The sequence below is a fragment of the Marmota monax genome, unplaced genomic scaffold, assembly GCF_021218885.2.
Source record: "Marmota monax isolate L192 unplaced genomic scaffold, Marmota_monax_Labrador192_F-V1.1 WCK01_AAM20220418_F8-fsc00017, whole genome shotgun sequence".
Lineage (NCBI taxonomy): Eukaryota > Metazoa > Chordata > Mammalia > Rodentia > Sciuridae > Marmota > Marmota monax.
In genome coordinates, this window is record NW_026695241.1 from 20,526,160 (window position 1) to 20,547,604 (window position 21,445).

The following is a 21,445-nucleotide window of genomic DNA, read 5'->3' on the forward strand; positions in this document are numbered from 1 at the left end:
GTGGAGTGGGGTTTGGGCTTTCCCAGGGTCCCCTGCTTACTCCCCCTCGGCTCAGCTCCACAGAGAGCTTGATGTGATGTACCCCGTGAGGGACTCAGCTGGGAGTGTGAATCTCTGACAAAAAAAAAAAGGGTCTGGAGGAAGGGAGCGGGAGACCGGGATACAGGGAAGCTGGGCCAGGCTCAGCAGGTGTCTCTCAACAATGTGTGTAACAAAGCCCCACCTCAGCCTTTTACCTAATCCCCCTTCTCCCCTGCCATCCCCTAACCTCACCCTCTGGGCAGCATATAGAACCTGGCTTGGGACCCCCACAGGTCCCCAGAAGGGCACAAATTTGTTGCTAGGCCCAGGAAAAGGTAGCCAGTGTATACATTGGGTTTAGTTCAGTTTAGCAAATACTGTGAAGCCCTCTGTGTCCACACACAGGTCACTTCCCATCCATTTCCTTAGAGATCCAGGGCTCTCTCAGAGCGGTAGGGGCAGGCAGGGAGCCCTAGGTGTGTGGGCTTCAGGCTAAGACCCCAAGGAGATGCAGATGCTGAAAGCCTCATTCATTCATTCATTCATTCATTCATTCATCCATTCACTCATTTGACACACTATCAGTGCAAGGTGCTTCTCTAGTATTAGGGATACAATTCAAAAAAACTACTCTCTGCCGTCTCTGAGGCCTCAGCCCTGGAGTCTGCCCTCCATCCAGCTTCCTAACTTAGCGCCTGTCTCCCTACTTTTTACCCAATTACTGTCACCCAAGGCATTTCCTCATTTCAATGATTTTGGCCTGTTTCTAGGAGCTCTCCGGGCCCCCAGTCAGTCCGTCTGCCTCTTGCTCCCTGAGTGACCTGAGACAGCTCTGATTACAACCCTTTCCATGTTGTCCTTGCTCACACATCAGGCTCAGGGCATCCTAGACCCTGTTCAAAGAGCCCAGCCCTCCTCTCCCATTCTCCCCCAGTGCTTTCCCCTATGCATTCTACTCAACAGATCTGTCTGTCCAGGGTAAACTGGGCTGGATTTGCCAGGGACAGTAGCCCTGGGCTCTGTGGATGAGAGCCACCCACATTCAGGAGAGGTCAGGCTGATGGCTCAGCAGTCTTCCCAGCTGTTTGTCAGTAATTAAAACTGATCCCTGTAGGCCAGGGGAACACACTACTGTGAACTCCATCCTGGATAGGGTACAGGGACCCAGCAGAGGCCCATCTTGGATAGGGTGCAGGGATCCAGCAGAGGCCCCATGGATCTTACATGAAGCCATGATACACATGGATATAGGGGGCCTGGCAAAGGTGGGATGGACTTCTGTTGGCCATCCTAGACCCTGAAACCCTTTCCCCCAGGCGTTCCTTACCCCACTCCACTGCCTCCCACCCCTCTTCACCCTGCCAGAACCTCTGCTCTGCTCCGTCTCCTGTAGGCATTGATAGATGTGCTGCTGGAGCCACTAACATCTGTGGCCCTGGAACCTGTGAGAATCTCCCAGATGGATACAGATGTGTCTGCAATCCTGGCTTCCAGTTGCACCCCAGCCAGGCCTACTGCACAGGTATTTACCTGGGTGTCCTGCACCTTCTTAGTGGCCAGGGTAGATGGGAGCAGGGACTAGGGATGGGAGTCCAAGCAGTGTACAAGCAGTGCCGTGTGGTTGAAGAGTTAGAACCACAGTCGCTTTGGACAAAGCTAACTTGACCTTTTGGAGAAGACCAGTCCATGAGCCCCATCCGATGATTCTCCAGCCCCAGGAGAGTGGGAGGTACCCCAGCCAGTACCTGGCCACCTTCCCCTTAAACTAGCCATGTTGCTGCCTACAAAGCAGATCACTGTCACCACTGGGGCCATCTCTGGGTGAGATTGAGGCCAAGATAAATCATCAAGTGTGGGCCTCATTCCTCCCTCTGCAATACTTTTGTGCAAAGGAGACACACACACTGTGGTCTTAAAGGAGAAAGAAAGTAATCATGGGGCCACTGGGAGAAGGAGACAAAAGGCAGGAAGGAAGCGGAAGCAGTCACCCCAGCCCCTAGTGCCTGTGTGGACCTGATGGGCCAACCCTTTAGCTTTTAACCTAAAATAACTTCATTTCCCCATCCTCACCCTTTCCATGCCACATAGCACCCTCCCTAGTGTGGGCAGTTTGCTGGCAGATACCCAGAGAAAGGCATGCTGGCCTCCCTGACCTTCCTCCCTCCCTCCTTCTGGTCAGATGACAACGAGTGTCTGAGGGACCCTTGCGCAGGGAAAGGGCGCTGTGTCAACAGCGTGGGCTCCTACTCCTGCTTCTGCTATCCCGGCTACACATTGGTCATCTCAGGGGCCACCCAGGAGTGCCAAGGTAAGCCAAGCCTGCCCTAGCCCTGCTTTGAGCTGTGATGGGCGGAGGAGAATGAGTTTGTCTAGGCCCACACAGTGAGAAACCAGACGTTCACAGCCCCCAGGCACAGTGCAGCAATGTGGTGGGCATGGGAGGCACAGGAAGAGGGACGGGAGTCTGGCCTGGAGCTGGGAGGAAGCTGCCCATACACAGGGATGGCAAGGAGGCAGTGTTTGCAGGCCTCAAGGAATTGTGCCTGGAGCCAAGAGGGGATCAGGACACTTGGCTGGAGATGGGGATCAAAACTCAGGTCTCTAAACCCTGTGTGACAAGGAGCTGCTTTCATTTTAGGGAAGGGGGGCAGCCTGTGAGGATGCAGAGCTGGGACTCCTGGCAGGCTGGAGAGCCTCTGAGAAAGGAGCTCAGGTCCCAGCAGCTTAGAGACACTGCAGGGCTTTGGGCTTCCCTGGAAAGAACTGCGCCACCACTAGGGAACCCTTGGTAAACACTCTTCAGTGCAGACCCTTTAATAATATAGAATACTCCCTGTCACGTTCCTAAACTAAACTAAAACACTCAAGGTCACTCCAGGGGAACTGGGCTGTGCAAAATAACCACACAAGAGACAGAGATATCTTTTTCTTTGGGAGTCCTGGTACAGCTCCTGTGACCTTAAGGGTCTTCAGAAAGAGAGAGAGCAGCACGTACTGACCCTTTTTTTGAGGAGAAGCCATTCAAATGAGGCAAGGGGTCAGGTTTCAGGGGTTGAGTCTAGCTTTATGATGTCTGCTGTCAGCAGGTTGAGTGACATCAAGGAAGGCCACACCCAAGGGCAGAGTAAGAAAAGGGGACACACAAAGTGTTTCCTTGGAATATTCTATCCCAAACAGGGCAAAGGGATAATATCACAGGTGAGCATAGCTTAATCCATGGGGCAACATGCCTATGTCTGAAGACGCGTCCTTAAACTTCTGGGACCTGGGCAATGTCCAGGTCACTATGAGATGTAGTGAGGTCAGAGCCCCTCCGCTCAGGGAAAGAGAATGTGAAATCATTCAGACTGGCTGCCCACAACTCCCCATATATTTTTATGAATGAGTTCACAAAGGATATAAGGAAGCACTTTTCAGGCAGCACCTTAAGATTATAACTGTTAGGAAGCCTTCATCTTGAGAATGGCACAGCCTCTTGTTGGAGCTCACATTGTTGGTCCTGACCAGGGAAGCCCAGTGGTCACTCACAGTCCCCCTGGGGTGCCTGAGGAAGCTGTGTATCCTTCCACTGCCAAGGTCCCCTTAGGTTCTGATCCCCAAGAATCTTGTCTGCAAGATCCAAAGCCATCCAGCTTCTCTCACTTGATTGTGTTGGGGAATGAAGGAAGAGGGGACAGATCACCCAACTTCACAAAGAGTGGGAGAGTTCTATGCACCGTTCAGTGACACTCAAGCATGGAGCCCCTGGGTGCCAGGCACTGTGCTGAGCTGAGGATACTGAGATACATGAATGCAGGTGGTAACACTATGGACTCCAGATAAATAGGCAACTAGCTCTGTAGGAGAGAACTGGGGGAGACTTCCCCAATGGGGTACTTAACTGGGGTACAAAGATAATAACTGCCATTTAATGAGCACTTATTATAAGCCAGCCCTATCCTAATTATTTTAGTTTATAAAACTCATCATGCCAACCCATATAGTCCTTAACCCCATTTTATTGTTTAGCAAGATTAGGTTTAGAGAGATGAATTGAAACACTCAGGGACCTCACACCTAGTTGTGGTTGAACCCGAAATAGAATCAAAGTCACTCCAGCTCCAAAGCATGATTTGCTTCCAATGACATACCCCCTTACATGAAGGGTGTTGGCCACCACTGTGAGCATGAAGAGGAATGGAGGGAGCATGAAGAGGAATGGAGGAAGCAGAAATTATTCCAGGCAAAGGGAACCATTTCTATAGAGACCAGAGTAGTATTCCCTGGCACACCCTGGGAATAATGATCAAGTCAGTATGATTGGAGTGGGGTACACGGAGGAAGTGGCAGGAGTCAAGGCCAGTTTGGGAAGTGACTCAAGTGCCAGACTAAAGTGCTTGGACACTGTCCTGCGGGCAGTGGCAGCCAGGAGAGTGTGTAACAGAAGGTGGTGGTTGGGTCAGCTGGCTGTCAGGGAGGTGGCTCAGGCAGCAGTACTTCTCCAGGCTCCAGTGGCCTGGGCAGGTGTTGTAGCCAAAGAGGCTCTGCTCTCTACAGACCCAGCTTGGAGAGCTGGCCCAGGATGAGCCCTGGCTGCCACAGGGAGCTGTGTCACCAGGACTGGCCCTGATGAGGCATGCTGCTCTGTGCCAACCCGGGTGTCCAGATGTCTCTGCCAGCCTCAGCAGCTGGGAGAGGGGGTGGGGCTTAAGGTCAGCTAAAGTCCCCCCACCCCCATGGAACTTGGCTGCCGCTTGAAGAGCTCTTATCCAGCATAACACTTCCTAAATTTTGCCAGTCTCATAAAGTAGTATCACATTATTTTAATGATTTCATTTCATATTGATTTTTATTTATGAATCAGTTAATTTATATACTTTATTAATAGAAGTCATCACAACTTGTGTAAGATAATATAAGTAGAAATAATATGTTATTTAAATATTAAGTATTTACATAAACATTCTAAATAGTATTTATATTGCTCTTAAGCATGAGCATCTCCTTGTGCATTAGCCTTTGGATCTCCTCATGTGTCAATGGCTTGTTCCTGGGGCTGTTGGTGGCTATTTTTTCTTGTGGCTTCTTAGGAGCCTCTTCTCTATGCTAAATGTTTGCCGGGGTTTAGATATTATAACTCTCATTTTGTTCTCTTTCTGCTAACCTTATCTACTTGTCCTTCTTTAAATGTAAATCCTTAATTTTGATCTATCAAATTCACCTTTTTTGCCTTGATTTTAATGCTTTGGAGATTTTATTGAAGAAGCCCTTTCTTTCTTTTAGGTCACAAAAATATGCTCCTACACTTTTTTTCATAAATGTTTTATCTTTACCTTTTATGGGGCACCTTAATTTATCTGGGGTCCATCTTTGCATGGCAGTTAAGAACATGCCCCCCCCCCTTTTCCGTTTCCATTTTTCTTCATACAGAAAGTCAGTTTTCCCAACACCATCTTCAGACAGTGGTCCTAGCCCCACCTTATTTAAGGGATTTTTATCAAATTCCCACATATGGTTCTGCCTAAAAGTGTTTTTTTCTTTTCATTGGGATTAGAACTTCTCAAAGTGAAGACCAGTTATTTACAAATGGCTGGAGAGTTTTTACTATGTAGGTTCCTGGGCCTGTTCTGCACTGCAGGGTCAGGGCCTGCAGATGGGAGCCTAGGAATACGCATGTGACACCTCTGTCAGCTCCTCTGCCAGATACTGGGGGTTTTCTGAAGAACTGCTCAAATGAAAACACTGCCCATAAACAAAGACTTATTATTGGGTTCCTTTATAAGCACTTAATGGGGTTCTGTGCCGGGCTTGGAAGACGCCAAGACAATAACGCACATCCCCAGTAGTTAGGGAGAAAGAAGCCAGTCAGTGAACAGTTGTGCTAAGGTCTGAGTCCAAAGGGAAGCTTGGGAAAGAGCATACAGGCTGGAGAGGAGGGGTTGGGCTTGCCAAAAGATGAGTAGGAGATAGTCAAACTGGTGGGTGGAAGACCATTCCAGGCAAGCAAACAGCACAAGCAGAGGCTCAGAGGCAGGTCCCATGTGTCAGAAACCAGGAGGTGAAGAGATGAGAGGTGGAAACAAGGAGAGAAGTGGGTGGGCGCCGAATCCTGGAAGATCTTACTTACCAGGCCAAGAAGCCTGGATTATGGGGTAGGCTTAATGCTGGAATAATAACAGCTAACATCTTCATGGTTACCACTGCCAGGTAGGTACAGTTTTGAACACTTCACCTGGATTATCTCATTTCAGAAGGATCCTGTGGAGTATTTGAACCAGTGCTGGGGAGGAGCAGTGTGATTAATTTGACTGTGGGGGCAGGGAATGGGGAATGGTCCCAAGGACCCAGAATTGATGCATCAAGTCACTGCTGGAATAAGAGTAGGAATCTGCTGGCAATGGATGTTAAATGCTCCAGCAGAGGCATTTATGTGAATGGAGACTCGGAGGTTGGGCCAGTGGAAATCTGCTAGGAATAAGGTTATACCGAGGGGTGTATGCAAATTAGAAAACACAGTGGGGCCAGGCCAGGGTCGGGAGCCAGTCTGCCAGGGCTGGAGGTGACGGGGAGCCCTGGGAAGGTATGTAACAGGGGAGTGGCAGACAAGGCTGGGGTTTAGAATCATCATGGCACACCAGTACGCTTTGGACAATGACATAAACCTCTCCTAACCTTTCAGAAGGTCCCCTAGGGGTAGCACAAATGGCTACTGTACTGGGGCCAGGAAGGGTGTGGTGTGTTGTTGGCCTCCTCAGATCATGCCATACAGACTGTCACTTGACTCAAGATCAGCCCTTGCATCAGGATGAGAAGATAGCTGAAGGGGTCTTCAGGGTCCCCAAAAGTAGCTACCCCATGGGAAAAAGGAGCTTAGGGGTCAGCAGGGGTCTGAGCAATCTCTGACCTGGCTCAGGAGCCCTCTGGGCCAGCATGGCTGCAGCTAGTGTGCCCTCTTCTACTGGACCTTGGCATGGCATCCTTATCCTCAGCCTCTAGAAAGGATGCCTTGGGAACACCCCCTCCCCCCTCAGAGCTGCCTTTGACTCAGGGCCATCCTGTGTGTTTGCAGATATAGATGAGTGTGTGCAGTCATCAGTGTGCAGCGGAGGGCGGTGCAGCAACACGGAGGGGTCCTATCACTGTGAGTGTGATCAGGGCTACGCCATGGTCAGGAAGGGACACTGTGAAGGTAAGGAATGGCGATATGGGGTCAGCCTGTTGCCCCACACACTGCTCATCACCAGCTCCTCTTCTAGCTTGTCTGCATGATGCTGAGCCCACACCTATGGTCAGGAACATGTCTGTGAACTCTTGAGCCTTTCTATCCCTCAGTGACCTTTTACATCCCCCTGAAGCAAGAAGTGCAAATCTGTATGACACCCAGGGAGCATCTCTGCACATCTCTGCCCTCTTACTTTGAAAAATGGCTCTTTCCACATGGCAGTGGAAGAATGGGTCTGTCTGGGAGCCTTTGTCTTCTTGCTAAATCTTAGACACCCTCTTCCCAGGCCAGGGTGTCAAATCCTTGCAGAAGGACTAGGTCTTATGCTCCTGAGACTGGTTAAAACACCAATAAATGAGGGTAAATCAAGGTTCTTTCTGTGAAAAACACTTCCCTGGACCCGAGCTTAGGCTGGGCCTTCCCAGGATTCCTGGGCCAGGACTTGCCTTGTTTGGGAGGGTCATGGAGTAAGGGAGAGCCCACCTTCCCAATGCCTTGAGAATGGAGAGCCCACCTTCTCAATGCTACCACCATGGTATAAAACACAACTGTTTTCACCCCCAGTGTTACCTTCTTCTCCCGGTGCCTCCCTCTTTGAGCTCCTCCTCTAAAACTCAGGCTTATGCATGATCAAAGCTGGAACTCAGTCCCCTTGACCTCCTTCTACCCAAGGAGACAGGACAATGGGGCATTTTCCAGGCAAATGGACAGTGAAGGTACCCACCACTGGATGGATGCCTGCTATATGCAGGGTGACTTACCGAGTGCTTGGTCGATAACCTTATTTAAGCATCACAACAATATCATGAATTTGATATTTGGGCTTATTAAAAAGAAAAACATAATTAAAGAAAATGAACCAAGAAAATACCAGAGCATTAAAAATATCAGATTTATACTAACCAGTCTGTCTTAAGGGCACAGGCTCTGGTGCAGACAGGCCTGGGTTTGGCTCTTGACTCATGTCTGGAAATGGAAACCGTCATGCACATCGCAGAGGCTCTAATGAGGACCAGATAAGCTAATATTTACCAGGTGCTCAGTGCCATCTCTGGCACTTACAGACCCTCAGTAAATAGGGAAAACATTGTTACCTGAGAGCCCTGTACCTTTTCATGTTCAGATTCACCACCACCACCAGTACCCTCCCCTGGACAGCCTCCTTCCCATCCAGAGGAAAGATTCTAGACACACACCTCATGCGGAAGGTCAGGCTGAGTTCCTGGCCCGGGTAGATGCTCCAAGACTGTTGAAAGAAAGAATGATGTAGTCTGCACACTTCTCCAGGTTTCCACTAGTAACCACAGACCCGGCCCATCACCCCGGGAGCCCAGTCAATTTCCTCTCCCTCTTTCTTCTTTCTCCAACGAAGAAACCACTTTCTCCACTGAAACCCAAAGTCTCTGGTGAAAGGCTGAGTGGTCTGGACAGTGGCCCATGCAGTAGTCTCAATGGCATTTCCATCGTACCAGAACTCTGGGTTCCCACGGACAGGGAACAGATTCTCTTGCAGACTGCCAGGGCCTTTGCTATTCCCCACCCATATCCAAGGTCCCCTGAGCTTGTGGGCCCTGCCTAAGCATCCTCCCCCTCTCGACCCCGTGCTTGCACAAGGAACAGAGCTGGTGCTTCTGTATCTCTTCATGCAAAGACTGACTTCTGGAAGAGAAGCTCAGGGATCCTCCCAGTTCATAGACAGCAGACTGGCAAGCTGGTCTCTGGCATGACCATTTCCATGGGTCCCTGGGAATCTCCTCAATAGCCTTTTGCCCAGAGGATAATGGGCAAACTTTTCAGGCACATTGTCCCATTCTTTAGATGGCAAACATTTGTTGAGCACTCACTGCAGGCCAGCCATGGCTGGGAATACAGCAATAAATAGCTAGCTACCAAAACATGCTGCAATCTTAGATTAAAAATCAAACCCTTGACTAGACAGAAAAATCTCCACCCAGTGAGTGGCTTCAGTTCAGGGACTGACAGATTGGTGGAACAGCCTTAGGATATCTGGATATTAAGATATCCACTCTGTCCAGAATCTTCATCAGGTTCCTTTGGCTTGGCTTGGCTAATGGCTCAGTCATACCTACTCTGTGCTGGAGAGAGAGCCCTTCTGTGGCTCAAGTGGAGACTAAGGGGCTCCCTGGATCTTCTGCCCTCTCTTTCCCTCTTGCTGACAGAACTCTCACTTATGATCCTCGCCACCTGGGGCTCTGGGTAAGGAAGGAAGCCAGCAGTGGCATGCTGGGACAAACTAGATAATGCTGCATTACCATGTTAGTGACACAGAACACAGCAAAGCTCATCATTGCCATGTGACCATCACGGGTCAGCTGGGAACTGCCCCATGTTTCATTTCTCTAGAACAAGGCTAAAGGAATATCCAGTCCCTGGTATGTGAACAGTCTCCATGGAAAAAAGAGCATGCTAGAGCATGGCATACAACTAAATGCTTTGATCCATAAATGACACATATCATACCCACTCACAGCTTATTGGCCAGAACTAGTCTCATGGCCCCAGGGACCAGGAGGCACAAACCTACTATGGCCCAGAAAATGAAGAGCTGGAATATTTGATGAAGAGCTTCAGTGGGTACCACGTGTCTTCTGTGCAGGAGCCCAGCATCACTTGCTGCCTGGCACATTAGGGGCAGGAGAGATCTTACGGCAAACCTAATCTTCCTACATTGCCTGGTTCCTATGAGAGAGATCCAAAAACTTCATTTTTTCTCAATGTACTAGAAGGATCCTAGCCTCAAATTCTTTCTCTTCATTCCTGAAGAATGCAATTCCTGCATTCTTGAAGCAGGGATTGCTTCCCAATAACTTTGTGCCTCCTCCTCCTTCGGCAGCCTCAGCCAGGACCAGCAGGTCATGAAGGTAGATGCTCTCTCCTGGGTGGCCAATGTCATCAGTCCTGGGTCCTTCTTCTCTCCATCTCTGTCTCATTCTTTCCACCTTGTCTTTACAGAGAGCCTTAGAATATCTGAGCCCACTGTTACCATAACCCAACTAGGGGCTCATGGTTGCCTTTACCAAGATGGGTATTAACTTAGTGTCTCCTGAGATCACTTAGGAATTGTGAGCATCTCCTTGCTGATGTTCACCTGAATAACCACCTGTCCTGGGCTTGAAATGGTCTCAGACCACAGAGGGCTTGAATGTGTCCTGAATTCTGCAGGCCAAAAAACCTCAGGGGGGACTCATTTTCACCCTCCATCTTTGGGTCTCTCCTCCTCTGCAACACTAGCTGCTGGCATTAGTCCCTAAGCAGAAAGCCTGTGCTCTGCCCCTTGACCTGGCCCTTGCATTTCCTCTGTGGTGCTGAGTAGGTCTTTCTTCTAGGTAGGGGCTCTGAATCTGAAAAAGCTGGTGGACTTCCTCCAAGAGAATGGCAGTTACCCACATAGGAAGAAAAAATTCTCCTGTTTCCTTTGGAGCTTGGCCAATCATCTGTCACCACTGGTGACCAGGAGCTACATGCAACATTTGTGCCAGAGAAGCAGAATGTCCTTCTGCAGTTTCAACCTTGAGTTCAGCCACTGTGGTCTGATTTCCCCACCTCATTCTAGGTCCCCTGGGTAACTCGACGATAGACTCCCCGGGATGCCAGGTCACTGGGGGAAAAGCCTGCACTCAGCTTCTTGGGGAAAGAGCTCCCACCTCTTCCTTCCTATCACTCTCCCTCCCTGGGTCCCCTCTTCCCCTGCATATCTATCTGGTTGGTGCCCAGGTCATCCTTTCTATCTAATGTCCCTGGATCTCGGCAGAGTGGGATCCCTATGGCTTTTGGCTGGAAGAAAGAGCTGACACCTCCCTGGTAGGGAAGATTTGCTGGCTTTGCCTCTTCAGTCTGAACTCGGCCTCAAGGCTGGTCTGGGCCAAATCCAAGATGGGAGTTTCATCCTTGATCCTCATTTCCTGGGGAAGGAAAGTTCATTTTGATTCCACTGCCCCTCTGGTGATCTAGTCTGGGACCTGTGGCAACAGTCCAACTGGTGACTGTGCCAAGCACATCTAGTCCCAGTCATGTCATCTTTGTAAAGAGTAGGCCTTCACCCAGGAAGATATGAAGGCCCATCCCAAAGAGTTCAGCTCACAAATAGAGCCCTCTGACCTCCCAAGCTAATGGCAACCACAGCCTACTGTACCCACCCAGGGAGTCTCCCTGTCTTATTTTTAAGTTCTTCCAACCCTCTTTTTTTTTTTTTTTTTTTTTGTGGACAGTGGGTGGGAGGCAGAATTGGGAACATGAGGGCATCTCTCATTTTTTCCTTGTTTTCATCTAGGCAGAAACTCCCCAACCAAGGGCAAAGTCAAGGATTTTCTGTGTCCCAGAGCCGCCCATGACCTGTGGTTCCCAGGGATAACTAAGGGAGGGACGGTTGTTTTATAGATATCGACGAATGCCGTCACCCTGGCACCTGCTCTGATGGGAGATGCATCAACTCCCCTGGCTCCTACGCTTGCCTGGCCTGTGAGGAAGGCTACAGGGGACAGAGTGGGAACTGCATAGGTGAGGGCTGCTTGCCAAGGCAGCGAAGGCTGTCCGGCCTTGGGATACTGGTTGAGCCCACACACAGGGAGAGAAAGGTGGGCAGAGGGAAGTGGCTGGGAGGCAATTGTCCTCCATGACCCAGTGTCCCAGAGGACACAGAGCCTGACATGAGTGGGCTTCAGTTATGGTGCTCTGCCCTCTGAATCAGCAAGGGTGGAGGCCTCTTCTGCTCCCTGGCCACATCCGTTCTGAAGCTACAGCCCCGTGTCCCAGAAGCTTCTGTGGATGACTCCTGTGGGGTGGGGTGAGGAGCCTGAGGGTCTTAGGATGAGACTGAGTGGTGGGGAAAGCCGACAGCCAGGCCCTTTTGCTCTCCTGCATGACTGCACTATCTAAACAGTGCCATTCAGCAAACGTGGTGTCCTCCTCCCTCCAGAGGCTGCTTGGTAGCAGTGGGGGGAGTGCTCCTTCCCTTCAGCCCCCGCAAGAAGGGCCTGGGGTTCAGAATGCCAGGAGGAACTTTGTTTTGAATAGATGCTTTGAGGCTCTGGAGAGGGCAGACATTTCCCAGGCCCTTGAGACTGCCACAGCCACCCAGGCATGGTTTGGCCTCTCTCCACACTGCCCGCCCACCTATTAAAGCTGGTGGTCAGGCTGGGAACGTGGGTTGTTTGATGGCAGGTAGGAGAGGGTCAGACCCGCAGTGAGGTAAATCTTGGACATCTCATTCTAAGTGTCCTGAGATGGGCTAAACCAGCCCAAGGCTGGGGGACCTGGTCCTTTTTTCTAGGACATATGCAGAGTACTCTGTGTTACCAGATGGGGTTGAGGAGAGCTCCTGGGGAGGGGACTCTGCCCTGCCCAGGTGTGATAAGGAGCCTGGCTTCATAGCCTTCCCAGTGTAGCCTACCGAAGCCAGCATAGTCCCTCTGGAGGCCGATTCCAATTGAAATGCTCCATGCCTGCCAAGAGCAGCTGCATGAAGGGGAGGAGGCCCTGTGACATCTTCTCACCCACAGATGTGAATGAGTGTCTGAGTCCCGGGGTCTGCACCCATGGAAAGTGTATCAACCTGGAAGGCTCCTTTAGATGCTCTTGTGATCATGGCTACAAGGTCACCTCAGACGGGAAGGGCTGCCAAGGTACAAAGATACTGAAGCACCCCACCTCCATAGGCAAATCAGCCTGTGGCTCTCTCTGTGTGTGCCCCCATATCCACCCAATCACGTATCCCTAACCACGCTGACCTCACACATCCCTGCCAAGACCTGTGCTTGCCCCAGTCCCTGCCCACCTGTCCGTCTGGCTATCCCGGCATGTCTGCCCTGCAGAATCCCACACAGAACTCAATGGCCTGTTTCAGATGTGGACGAGTGTGCCACCCGGGCCTCGTGCCCTACAGGCCTCTGCCTCAACACTGAGGGCTCCTTTACCTGCTCGCCCTGCAAGAGTGGTTACTGGGTGAATGAAGATGGCACTGCTTGTGAAGGTAGCCCTGGGGAGGTGGTGGCCAAAGGGACAGAAGGAGACTCTATTTTCTGGCCAGTCTTGGGGCAATGGAGAATCCAGCTTAGGCTAGAGGGCCCTATGAAGGGACTTGGCCCCAAAGAGAGCTTCTATTATCATAATCCCCATGTTCAAGGGTGAGGACAGGATGAATAGGAGGTCACAGAGACCAGAGGAAGCTGAGGTGGGAGCTACCCATGGAGCAATCTAGAGAAGAGTTGTGGGGATTGACATAGAATTCCCCCAGCCAGGGCCTGCCCTTCCCCAGAGGCCCCAAATGTCCTCCAAGCTTGGAGAGGGGCTAGAGTGTGTTGAGGGCCTCACTGTCACTGGATGGGGGAAGCCCTCCTGGATCACTGGCTATGGCTGTCTGTCTGCCCAGACCTGGATGAGTGCACCTTTCCCGGAGTCTGCCCCACAGGAGTCTGCACCAACACTGTGGGCTCCTTCTCCTGCAAGAACTGCCACGAGGGGTACCGGCCCAGCCCCCTGGGCCGCACCTGTGAAGGTAAGAGCCCCGTCGTGTGGGAGCACAGTTAGGATACTAACCTGCTCCTCTGCAAGCAAGAAGGAACTGGGGCCTCCCTAGAATGGCGGGCTGGCTGGAGACACACATTCTCTCTCCTCCCGGAATGGAAGTCAGAGAGGTGACCACAGACCTGGGTCTTATGAGCCAATAAGCCACTGGTTCACAGGCTTCAGTCTACTTGAACATCACTGAGGGGCATGGTTCACTGTGCAGCTCCCTGGGCCTTGTCCTAGATTTACCCTGTGGACTCAAGGGGCCCTTGGAATCTGTGCCCTGACAAACTCCCTAAGTGTGCTTCATAAGGGTGGCTGCTGGGAGAACATTGACCTGTACCAGGCAATCTGTAAGCCAACTTGAAGAATCAAGTTTCTGGTACCTTCTCAGGTTCACTGTATCTGTTTTCTTGGTTCATTTCCCATTTGTTTTCCCATTGCTTCTCATTGAAATCAGAGGCCTCTTAGCAGTGACAGGGGCATAAGGCTTTGGCTTCACTGGGCTAGGGCTGCTGGGCACTGTGGGCTGTGAATTAACCTGACAGAGCAGGGCCAAGCAGAAGGAGCAGTAGTCATCCTGCTCCTATTCCGTTCTAGATGTGGATGAGCATCTGCCACAGACCAGTAGGAGGGGGTGCACTGTGTCAACACCAAGGGCTCCTTCAGCTGTCTGTGTGAGACAGTTTTCCAGCTCTCCCCAGAGATTGTGGAGTGTGGGGGGAAGGGATGCTACTCCCTCACCAGCTTCTCCCAGCTGCTCTATGCTGGGAGGATGGTCCCAAAGGTTCAGTCTCCACAGGCAGGCGACAGGTCCTCTGGAAACCTCCCCCTCAAAGCTGGCCTTGGGAGGTGTCACCGTCAGCTGCCTCCCTCCCTTGTGTGGCCCTGCAGATGTGGATGAGTGTGAAGACACCCAGAACAGCTGCCTGGGAGGCGAGTGCAAGAACACACCTGGCTCCTATCAGTGCCTCTGTCCCCCAGGCTTCCAATTGGCCAATGGCACTGTGTGTGAGGGTGAGTGGCCTGACTGTCCCCACTGAGGGTTGAGACAGTAAGTGAATGGGGAGGTTGGGACACCTCACTGCCATCTTTTCCCCTGCAGATGTGGATGAGTGTGCAGGGGAGGCACACTGTGCGCCCCATGGCGAGTGCCTCAACAGCCATGGGTCCTTCTTCTGTCTCTGCGCAGCTGGCTTTGCCAATGCAGATGGAGGCACCAGCTGCCAGGGTGAGAAGCCAGCTGTGTCTGGGGGCTGGGACAAGGAGTACTAGAGTCAATGCAGGGGCTTCATCCTTCTTCATACTGGTACTGAAATAAAATAAAATGCTCATGGCTGCCTGCATGCACTAGAAGATGGAAGGGCAGGAGTGACGCGGGGAGCCAGGTGGGCAGGGAGGGACTCAAGAGTCTCTCTGCAGAGCCTCTCTGTGATGTCTGTAGCAGGCACCCTCTCTCCAGTCACCCTTTACCCCTTGACAGAGGCCTGGCCCCAGCACTCCTCCCCATAGCATGGTCTCTGATATCCAGCTCTGGACTCTCCTTAGGATTTTCTAGCCCTTTCCTACCCCAAGCCACTCTGTAGCCATCTTATGGGCTACTTGGAGCCCAGAGGAAGCTGAACCAGGTGATAATAGGGAAGAGATCATTGGCTGGTTCTGCTCATATGTGTCTGTTTTCTAGATGTGGATGAGTGTACAGCTGCAGACCAGTGTTTGGGAGGACACTGTGTCAACACAGAGGGCTCCTTCGACTGTCTGTGTGAAATTGGCTTCCGGCCCTCCCCAGAGAATGGGGAGTGTGTGGGTAAGGACTCCAGAGGAGTGGACAGGACTCTACCCCATGTCTGTGCACTTCCACCCCCATCTGGTCCTCAGCTCCCTGGAATAAGAAACTTCAGCTCCAGGGAAGCAGAGTGCTTTGCACAGATTGATCATACGATAGATAATGCATTTGAGCCTCTGCTGGCCCCAGGATTGTTCAAGGCTGATAAAATGAAGACAATCACAATTTTTGTGCTGGCACAACACACAATCTAGTTTTAAAGGCCAAACTGATTTAGTCAATATTAAACACCTGCCAAGTTCAATGTTCTTTGCTAAGACAAACAATTACAGACAATCAAGAGACAGACACAAAGACAGCTCCCTGTTATCCACTCAGGAAGGGTTGCATGCTCTGCTGGTAGAGCATGGAGGAACAGGAGTTTCACTGAAGGCTAAGATCTCAGTGCTTCCTTTTTTTTTTTTTTTTAATACCAGGGATTGAATCCAGAGGGCACCGAACCACTGAACTCATCCCCAGCCCTTTTATATATTTTATTTAGAGGCAGGATCTCATTAAGTTGTCAAGAGCCTTCCTTTGCTGAGGCAGGCTTTGAACTCACAATCCTCCTGCCTTAGCCTCCCAAGCCACTGGGATTACAGGCGTGTCCCACAGTGCCCGGCTCAGGGCTTCCTAAATAGCAGACATTCTCTTTCATTTAGCCCTGCTGGGTTGGGAGAAGTTTCCCTGAACTTACTGTTCCAGGGTTGAGGTGAGCATAGTAAATTGGATCAGATGAAAGACCTCAGAAATTATGGGACATGACCTTGTTGCAATGCCAGTGAATTAAGGTTACTGGGGTCAGAACAGTGACCTGGCCACATCTGTCTCCTCTCATGCCTCTGGGGACAGACATTGATGAGTGTGAGGATAACAGAGAGCCGGTGTGTGGGGCCTGGAAGTGTGAGAACAGTCCTGGCTCCTACCACTGCGTCCTGGGCTGCCAGCCTGGCTTCTACATGGCCCCGACTGGAGACTGCATCGGTGAGTAGGAGTGGGGTGGAACGGGAGGGCTGAGGACATCTGTTTTTTCCTGTATGGAGCTAGAAATGATTTTCTCCTGAGGACACTGTTTGTACAGCTGTTTGAAGTTTGTATGTTTTCCATACAGCCCAGCTTACCCCAAAATTGAAAAGGAATGTTACTGTTAGTTTTCTTGTCCCATGTTCAGAGGTTGCTTTACAGATCTTGGTGTTAATGGACCAGATAAGTGCTCACACACACTCCCTCTACCCGGCCCCTACTGTCCCACAGACATAGACGAGTGTGCCAATGACACCATGTGTGGGAGCCACGGCTTCTGTGACAACACGGATGGCTCTTTCCGCTGCCTCTGTGACCAGGGCTTTGAGACCTCGCCCTCAGGCTGGGACTGTGTTGGTGAGAAGCCTGTGGGTCAGTCACCCAGGGTCTGGGCCAGGAGGGCCACTGGGTTCTTCTTAACCTCCAGGGGTTGTGACTATCCTTAAAGGAAGCCCTAGCACCTCTTCCTGAATCATTTGTTGGTTCATGGCTCCATGATAGGTTCCCAAAGGGTGGGCAAGGGAGCTTCAAGGAGGAGAGAAAGATTTCAAGTCACCTCTCTAGCTGGCCCCTTGGCTAGGCTGGTAGGGGAAGCATGGCCAATCCTGCCGGCAGAGGAAGCAAGTTCATGGAGGAAGCAAGTTCATGGAGGAAGCAAGTTCATGAAGGAAGGTGCCCACCCCCACCCCTCTGGCTCCCCCTTCCCTGGAGACCTCGGGGGCTTGAGAAGCCCCATGTTTGGAAAAAGTACACAGTGGGTAGACCTTACTCTTTGGCCCTTTTGTGACCCCTTTCTGCCACTCCTCTCTTCCATCCTATGCCTGTCCATCTGTCCCTCGTTCCTGCTAATTCATGCCCACTTTTGCTTCTGCCGAGGCCTAGCATGGTTCTTTTCAGTGGATGAGGACCTGCCTGGCTGGGCTGGAGTCAGGGACAGGGCATACAGGCTGCCTCTTCTCTGCCCAAGAGCCTGTCCTCACACCTGGCAGATGTGAACGAGTGTGAGCTCATGCTGGCGGTGTGTGGGGCCGCCCTCTGTGAGAATGTCGAAGGCTCCTTCCTGTGCCTCTGCCCCAACGACCTTGAAGAGTATGATGCCCGAGAGGGTCACTGCCGACCTCGGGTGGCTGGAGGTGAGACCTGTGAGCTTCCCACAGGACCACTCCCCCATCCCCCACCCTGCCTCCCCTTTTGTCATTTACCATGATGATTCTCTGCCTTTCAAAAGGCATCCCTCCTCTAGCCTCTAGTTCCTGAGAGGGAGCCGGGTCGGGACTGTGCAGTAATGGAGGTGCAGGGTGGGAATGAGGCACAGAGCGGGGAGGGGAGCGAGAGGCCGCAGGAGCTAAGACGAGTGGGGCTCTGCTCCAGCCTGTGCAGCGTCCAGGCTACTGGGCTGGGATGACCTAGAGGAGGCTCAAGATCTGAGGCTGACTTCGTGTGGCCCCAGGACCTCAGATTAAACCTTGGAGTGACCCTAAATCCATCCAATCTCTGAATGAATCTTCGGGATGAGGGGAAATTTGAAAGTGAGCTAAGCTGGACTCTCCCCTCCTGCTTCCCATGCTTCCCACTCTGCCCCAGAGCTGCGAGCTCAGCCTTTCAACCAACCAAGGCTGGGCTGAGTCAGCTGGTGACCTTGCAAGGAACAAGGAAAGGTGGGAAGGGCGGGGTACCTGTGAGGCAGAATGAATCAGAGGACAGACAGGGTACATCAGCATAGAAAGGAAAGGTACAGTACCCACTCCTGGGATGTCCAGTGGGCCAAGTGAGACAACATAGTAACAGCATTTTGTACACTTGTAATGCTATAGAAATGTTGAATTTAAAAGATACATTCAAGGGCTGGGCGACTCAGTAATGAACTGACAATAATAAGGGGCCTCTAACACACACAGCTCAGAGCATCCCTGAGGCCCCGACAGGAGACCACGCCCCAGGCCCCATTCGCATGGAATGCTACTCTGGGCAGAAGGACCATCTACCGTGCTCCAGCCTCCTTGGTGGGAACTCCACGCAGGCTGAGTGCTGCTGCACCGAGGGAACCAGGTGGGGGGATGCCTGTGACCTCTGCCCATCTGCGGACTCAGGTAAAGCCTCAAGGGTCCCAAATCTTCTTACATCAGCTCTGCAGTGTGACAAAGTGGGGAGGGGAAAGGGGGCACATCCCTTCCCTCTCTGAGTCTACTGCCTCCCTACAGTTGAATTCAGCGAGCTCTGCCCCAGTGGTAAAGGCTACATCCCTGTGGAAGGAGCCTGGACGTTTGGACAGACCATGTATACAGGTGACCTCCCTCCACACACACCTCCCCAAACTCCATTTGCCAGAGTAGGCCCTAGTTTGGTCTTCTAGGAGGTCCCTAGGGAAGTCCTGCACCAGCCCTGGCCTCCCTGATTACTTCCATCTTTTCCGTCCCAGGGCTGACTCCCTACAGAGTTTTAGCTGGAAACTCTAACCCAAGCTCCTCCTGGAGTGTCCATATGACCCTCACTCAGGTTCCCTGCTCCCTTAAGTCTGCACCCTCTGGAAACAGACTATGGTGCCTTGGCCAACACTCAACCGCCTGTATGTGAACACAGGGACAGAGGCGGGGTACTGCTGCACAGAGGCCAGACACACTAACCTATGTCCCTGGCCCCATTTACAAAGCCAGAAACTTAGCAGAGCCCATACTCCCAAAGGGGAGTTTCAGGTATTGAGCCTTAGTCTTGAAGCTAGTTCTGAGGAGGAAATAATAGAAACAGAAATACCCTCTCTGTGTGTGTGTGTGTGTATGTGTGTGTTGTCCTGGGGAATCAAATCCATATATGCTAGGTAGGAGTTCTACCTACATGCTGAGGACCACAGCCCCAGAAGTAGCATTTCTTGAGTGCTTGCTATGTGCTGAGTACTGTTTTAAACACCTTAAGTATATTACCACCTTCTCATCCTCATGAAAAGTATAAGAGGTGAAGTGATATTATCCACAGTTTTTTAGATAGGAAACTAAGGAGAACTGAAGAAACCTGCCCAAAGTCACCCAACTCAGAAGTGGCAGGGCCAGGATTCAAACCCAGACAGTCCAGCTTTGGAGCCCCTGGTCTTAAGTACCACCTCATCCTGCCTCCCCTTGTCCTCTCACCTCAGTTCTACCCTCCCACAGATGCCGACGAGTGTGGGATGTTTGGGCCTGCTCTCTGCCGGAATGGCCGGTGCCTCAACACGGTACCTGGATACATCTGCCTGTGCAATCCCGGCTACCACTACAACATCTCCCGCAGGATATGTGAGGGTGAGGATACACATGGCCCCTCCCACCCCATCCCCTGCTGGCCAGTCCCTCTCTTGCTGGGAGACCCCTTCCTGGGCAGGATGCCCATTGCAGGCAGGTCTGAGGTGAGGAGAGCTCAGGACCATCAGCAATTGTCCCTCAGGAGGGGTCTTCCAGGTTGGGCTGGACTGGGGAGATCTTCAGGATCAGCCACAGGTGAACCCCCTTCCATGAATGTAGTCCATGGACAGGCCACCTTGGCCCTGCCATACTCCTGCCACCACAGATCACAATGAGTGCCAGGACATGGCCTGTGAGAATGGCGAATGTGTGAACACGGAAGGCTCCTTCCACTGCTTCTGTAGCCCCCCGCTCACCCTGGACCTCAGTGGGCAGCGCTGTGTGAACAGCACCAGCAGCACAGGTGAGTGACCTTAGGTATGGGCAGCAGGGGGCACAGGCCTAGGCTGAGAAGCTCATGTGCCCCTGGGCCTTGTGCCACCAGAGGACCTCCCTGACCATGACATCCACATGGACATCTGCTGGAAAAAAGTCACCAATGACGTGTGCAGCCAACCCCTGCGTGGACACCGCACAACCTACACAGAATGCTGCTGCCAGGATGGCGAGGCCTGGAGCCAGCAGTGTGCTCTGTGCCCCCCTAGGAGCTCTGGTGAGGGGGACACCTGCAGGGCTGGGCCCACACTGGGAAGGGAGACACTCTCACCTTGGAAGGCAGGAGTAGGCGATCAGATCAGTGACCATGTCTTACATCTCAGTTATTTGAAAATAAAGTGGTGGTGGTGGGTGGGGAGCACTACTAGGAACTCCCAGGAGTCATTAGTTACCATGTGTTCCCTGTCTCCTGGGGGAGTGAGCCAGTTGAACTAGCCCCCAGGCTTTAGCTAGTGGGAGTTGAAGCCCAGCTTCTTTCCTCCATCCTTCCTGAAAGAGGTCTATGCTCAGCTGTGCAACGTGGCCCGGATCGAGGCAGAGCGGGAAGCTGGAATCCACTTCCGGCCTGGCTATGAGTATGGCCCAGGTCCAGATGACCTGAACTATGGCCTCTATGGCTCAGACGGTGCCCCCTTCTACAACTACCTGGGCCCTGAAGACACTGTGCCTGAATCCCCATTCCCCAACATGGTCAGTCACTTGGGAGACCTCACACCAGTCTTTGAGTCTCCTCTGCAGCCATCTCAACTCCAGCCCTACTACATGGCCAGCCATCCAGGTATGTTGTTGCAAACACAGGGAAGAGCAGACACTGAGACTGTTTCCCTTTTTTCTCCTCCACCTGCCCATCATATTGCCAGTGGGGTGAGGCTACAGAAGGTGAAAGATGCGCCAAGCCACAGGTCACTCAAGACTCCTAATGCCTGGGTCAGACCCCACCAATTCCCAGTGAACTAGCACAGGGACACAGGGACATAGGGATAGGACATTGTCCCAACCTCAAAAGCTTCCCTGTAGAAGTGGAGAGAAAGCAGTTTTGCTCAGGTCTGTTCTCCCTCCACACCACTTACAGGATACAGAACAGCTGCTCTGAGGAAGCCTGACATTCAAACTTGTGACCTGAAATGAGAATTAAGAATTTTT

General features: G+C 51.8%; 1 protein-coding gene across 1 annotated transcript in view; it reads left to right on the forward strand.

The window, feature by feature from the left end:
* Positions 1-21,445, forward strand: part of Ltbp2 (latent transforming growth factor beta binding protein 2) — a 108,199-nt gene that overhangs the window by 82,724 nt on the left and 4,030 nt on the right. Inside the window, exons 16-34 of the mRNA XM_046440875.2 lie at positions 1,415-1,543; positions 2,201-2,329; positions 7,070-7,189; positions 11,621-11,740; positions 12,742-12,864; positions 13,086-13,211; positions 13,611-13,736; positions 14,642-14,764; positions 14,853-14,978; positions 15,432-15,554; positions 16,425-16,556; positions 16,827-16,952; positions 17,585-17,728; positions 18,494-18,685; positions 18,797-18,880; positions 19,739-19,867; positions 20,133-20,270; positions 20,352-20,519; positions 20,799-21,080. Coding sequence (XP_046296831.1) covers positions 1,415-1,543; positions 2,201-2,329; positions 7,070-7,189; positions 11,621-11,740; positions 12,742-12,864; positions 13,086-13,211; positions 13,611-13,736; positions 14,642-14,764; positions 14,853-14,978; positions 15,432-15,554; positions 16,425-16,556; positions 16,827-16,952; positions 17,585-17,728; positions 18,494-18,685; positions 18,797-18,880; positions 19,739-19,867; positions 20,133-20,270; positions 20,352-20,519; positions 20,799-21,080 — 2,640 coding nt within the window. The remainder of the gene's footprint in view (positions 1-1,414; positions 1,544-2,200; positions 2,330-7,069; positions 7,190-11,620; positions 11,741-12,741; positions 12,865-13,085; positions 13,212-13,610; positions 13,737-14,641; positions 14,765-14,852; positions 14,979-15,431; positions 15,555-16,424; positions 16,557-16,826; positions 16,953-17,584; positions 17,729-18,493; positions 18,686-18,796; positions 18,881-19,738; positions 19,868-20,132; positions 20,271-20,351; positions 20,520-20,798; positions 21,081-21,445) is intronic.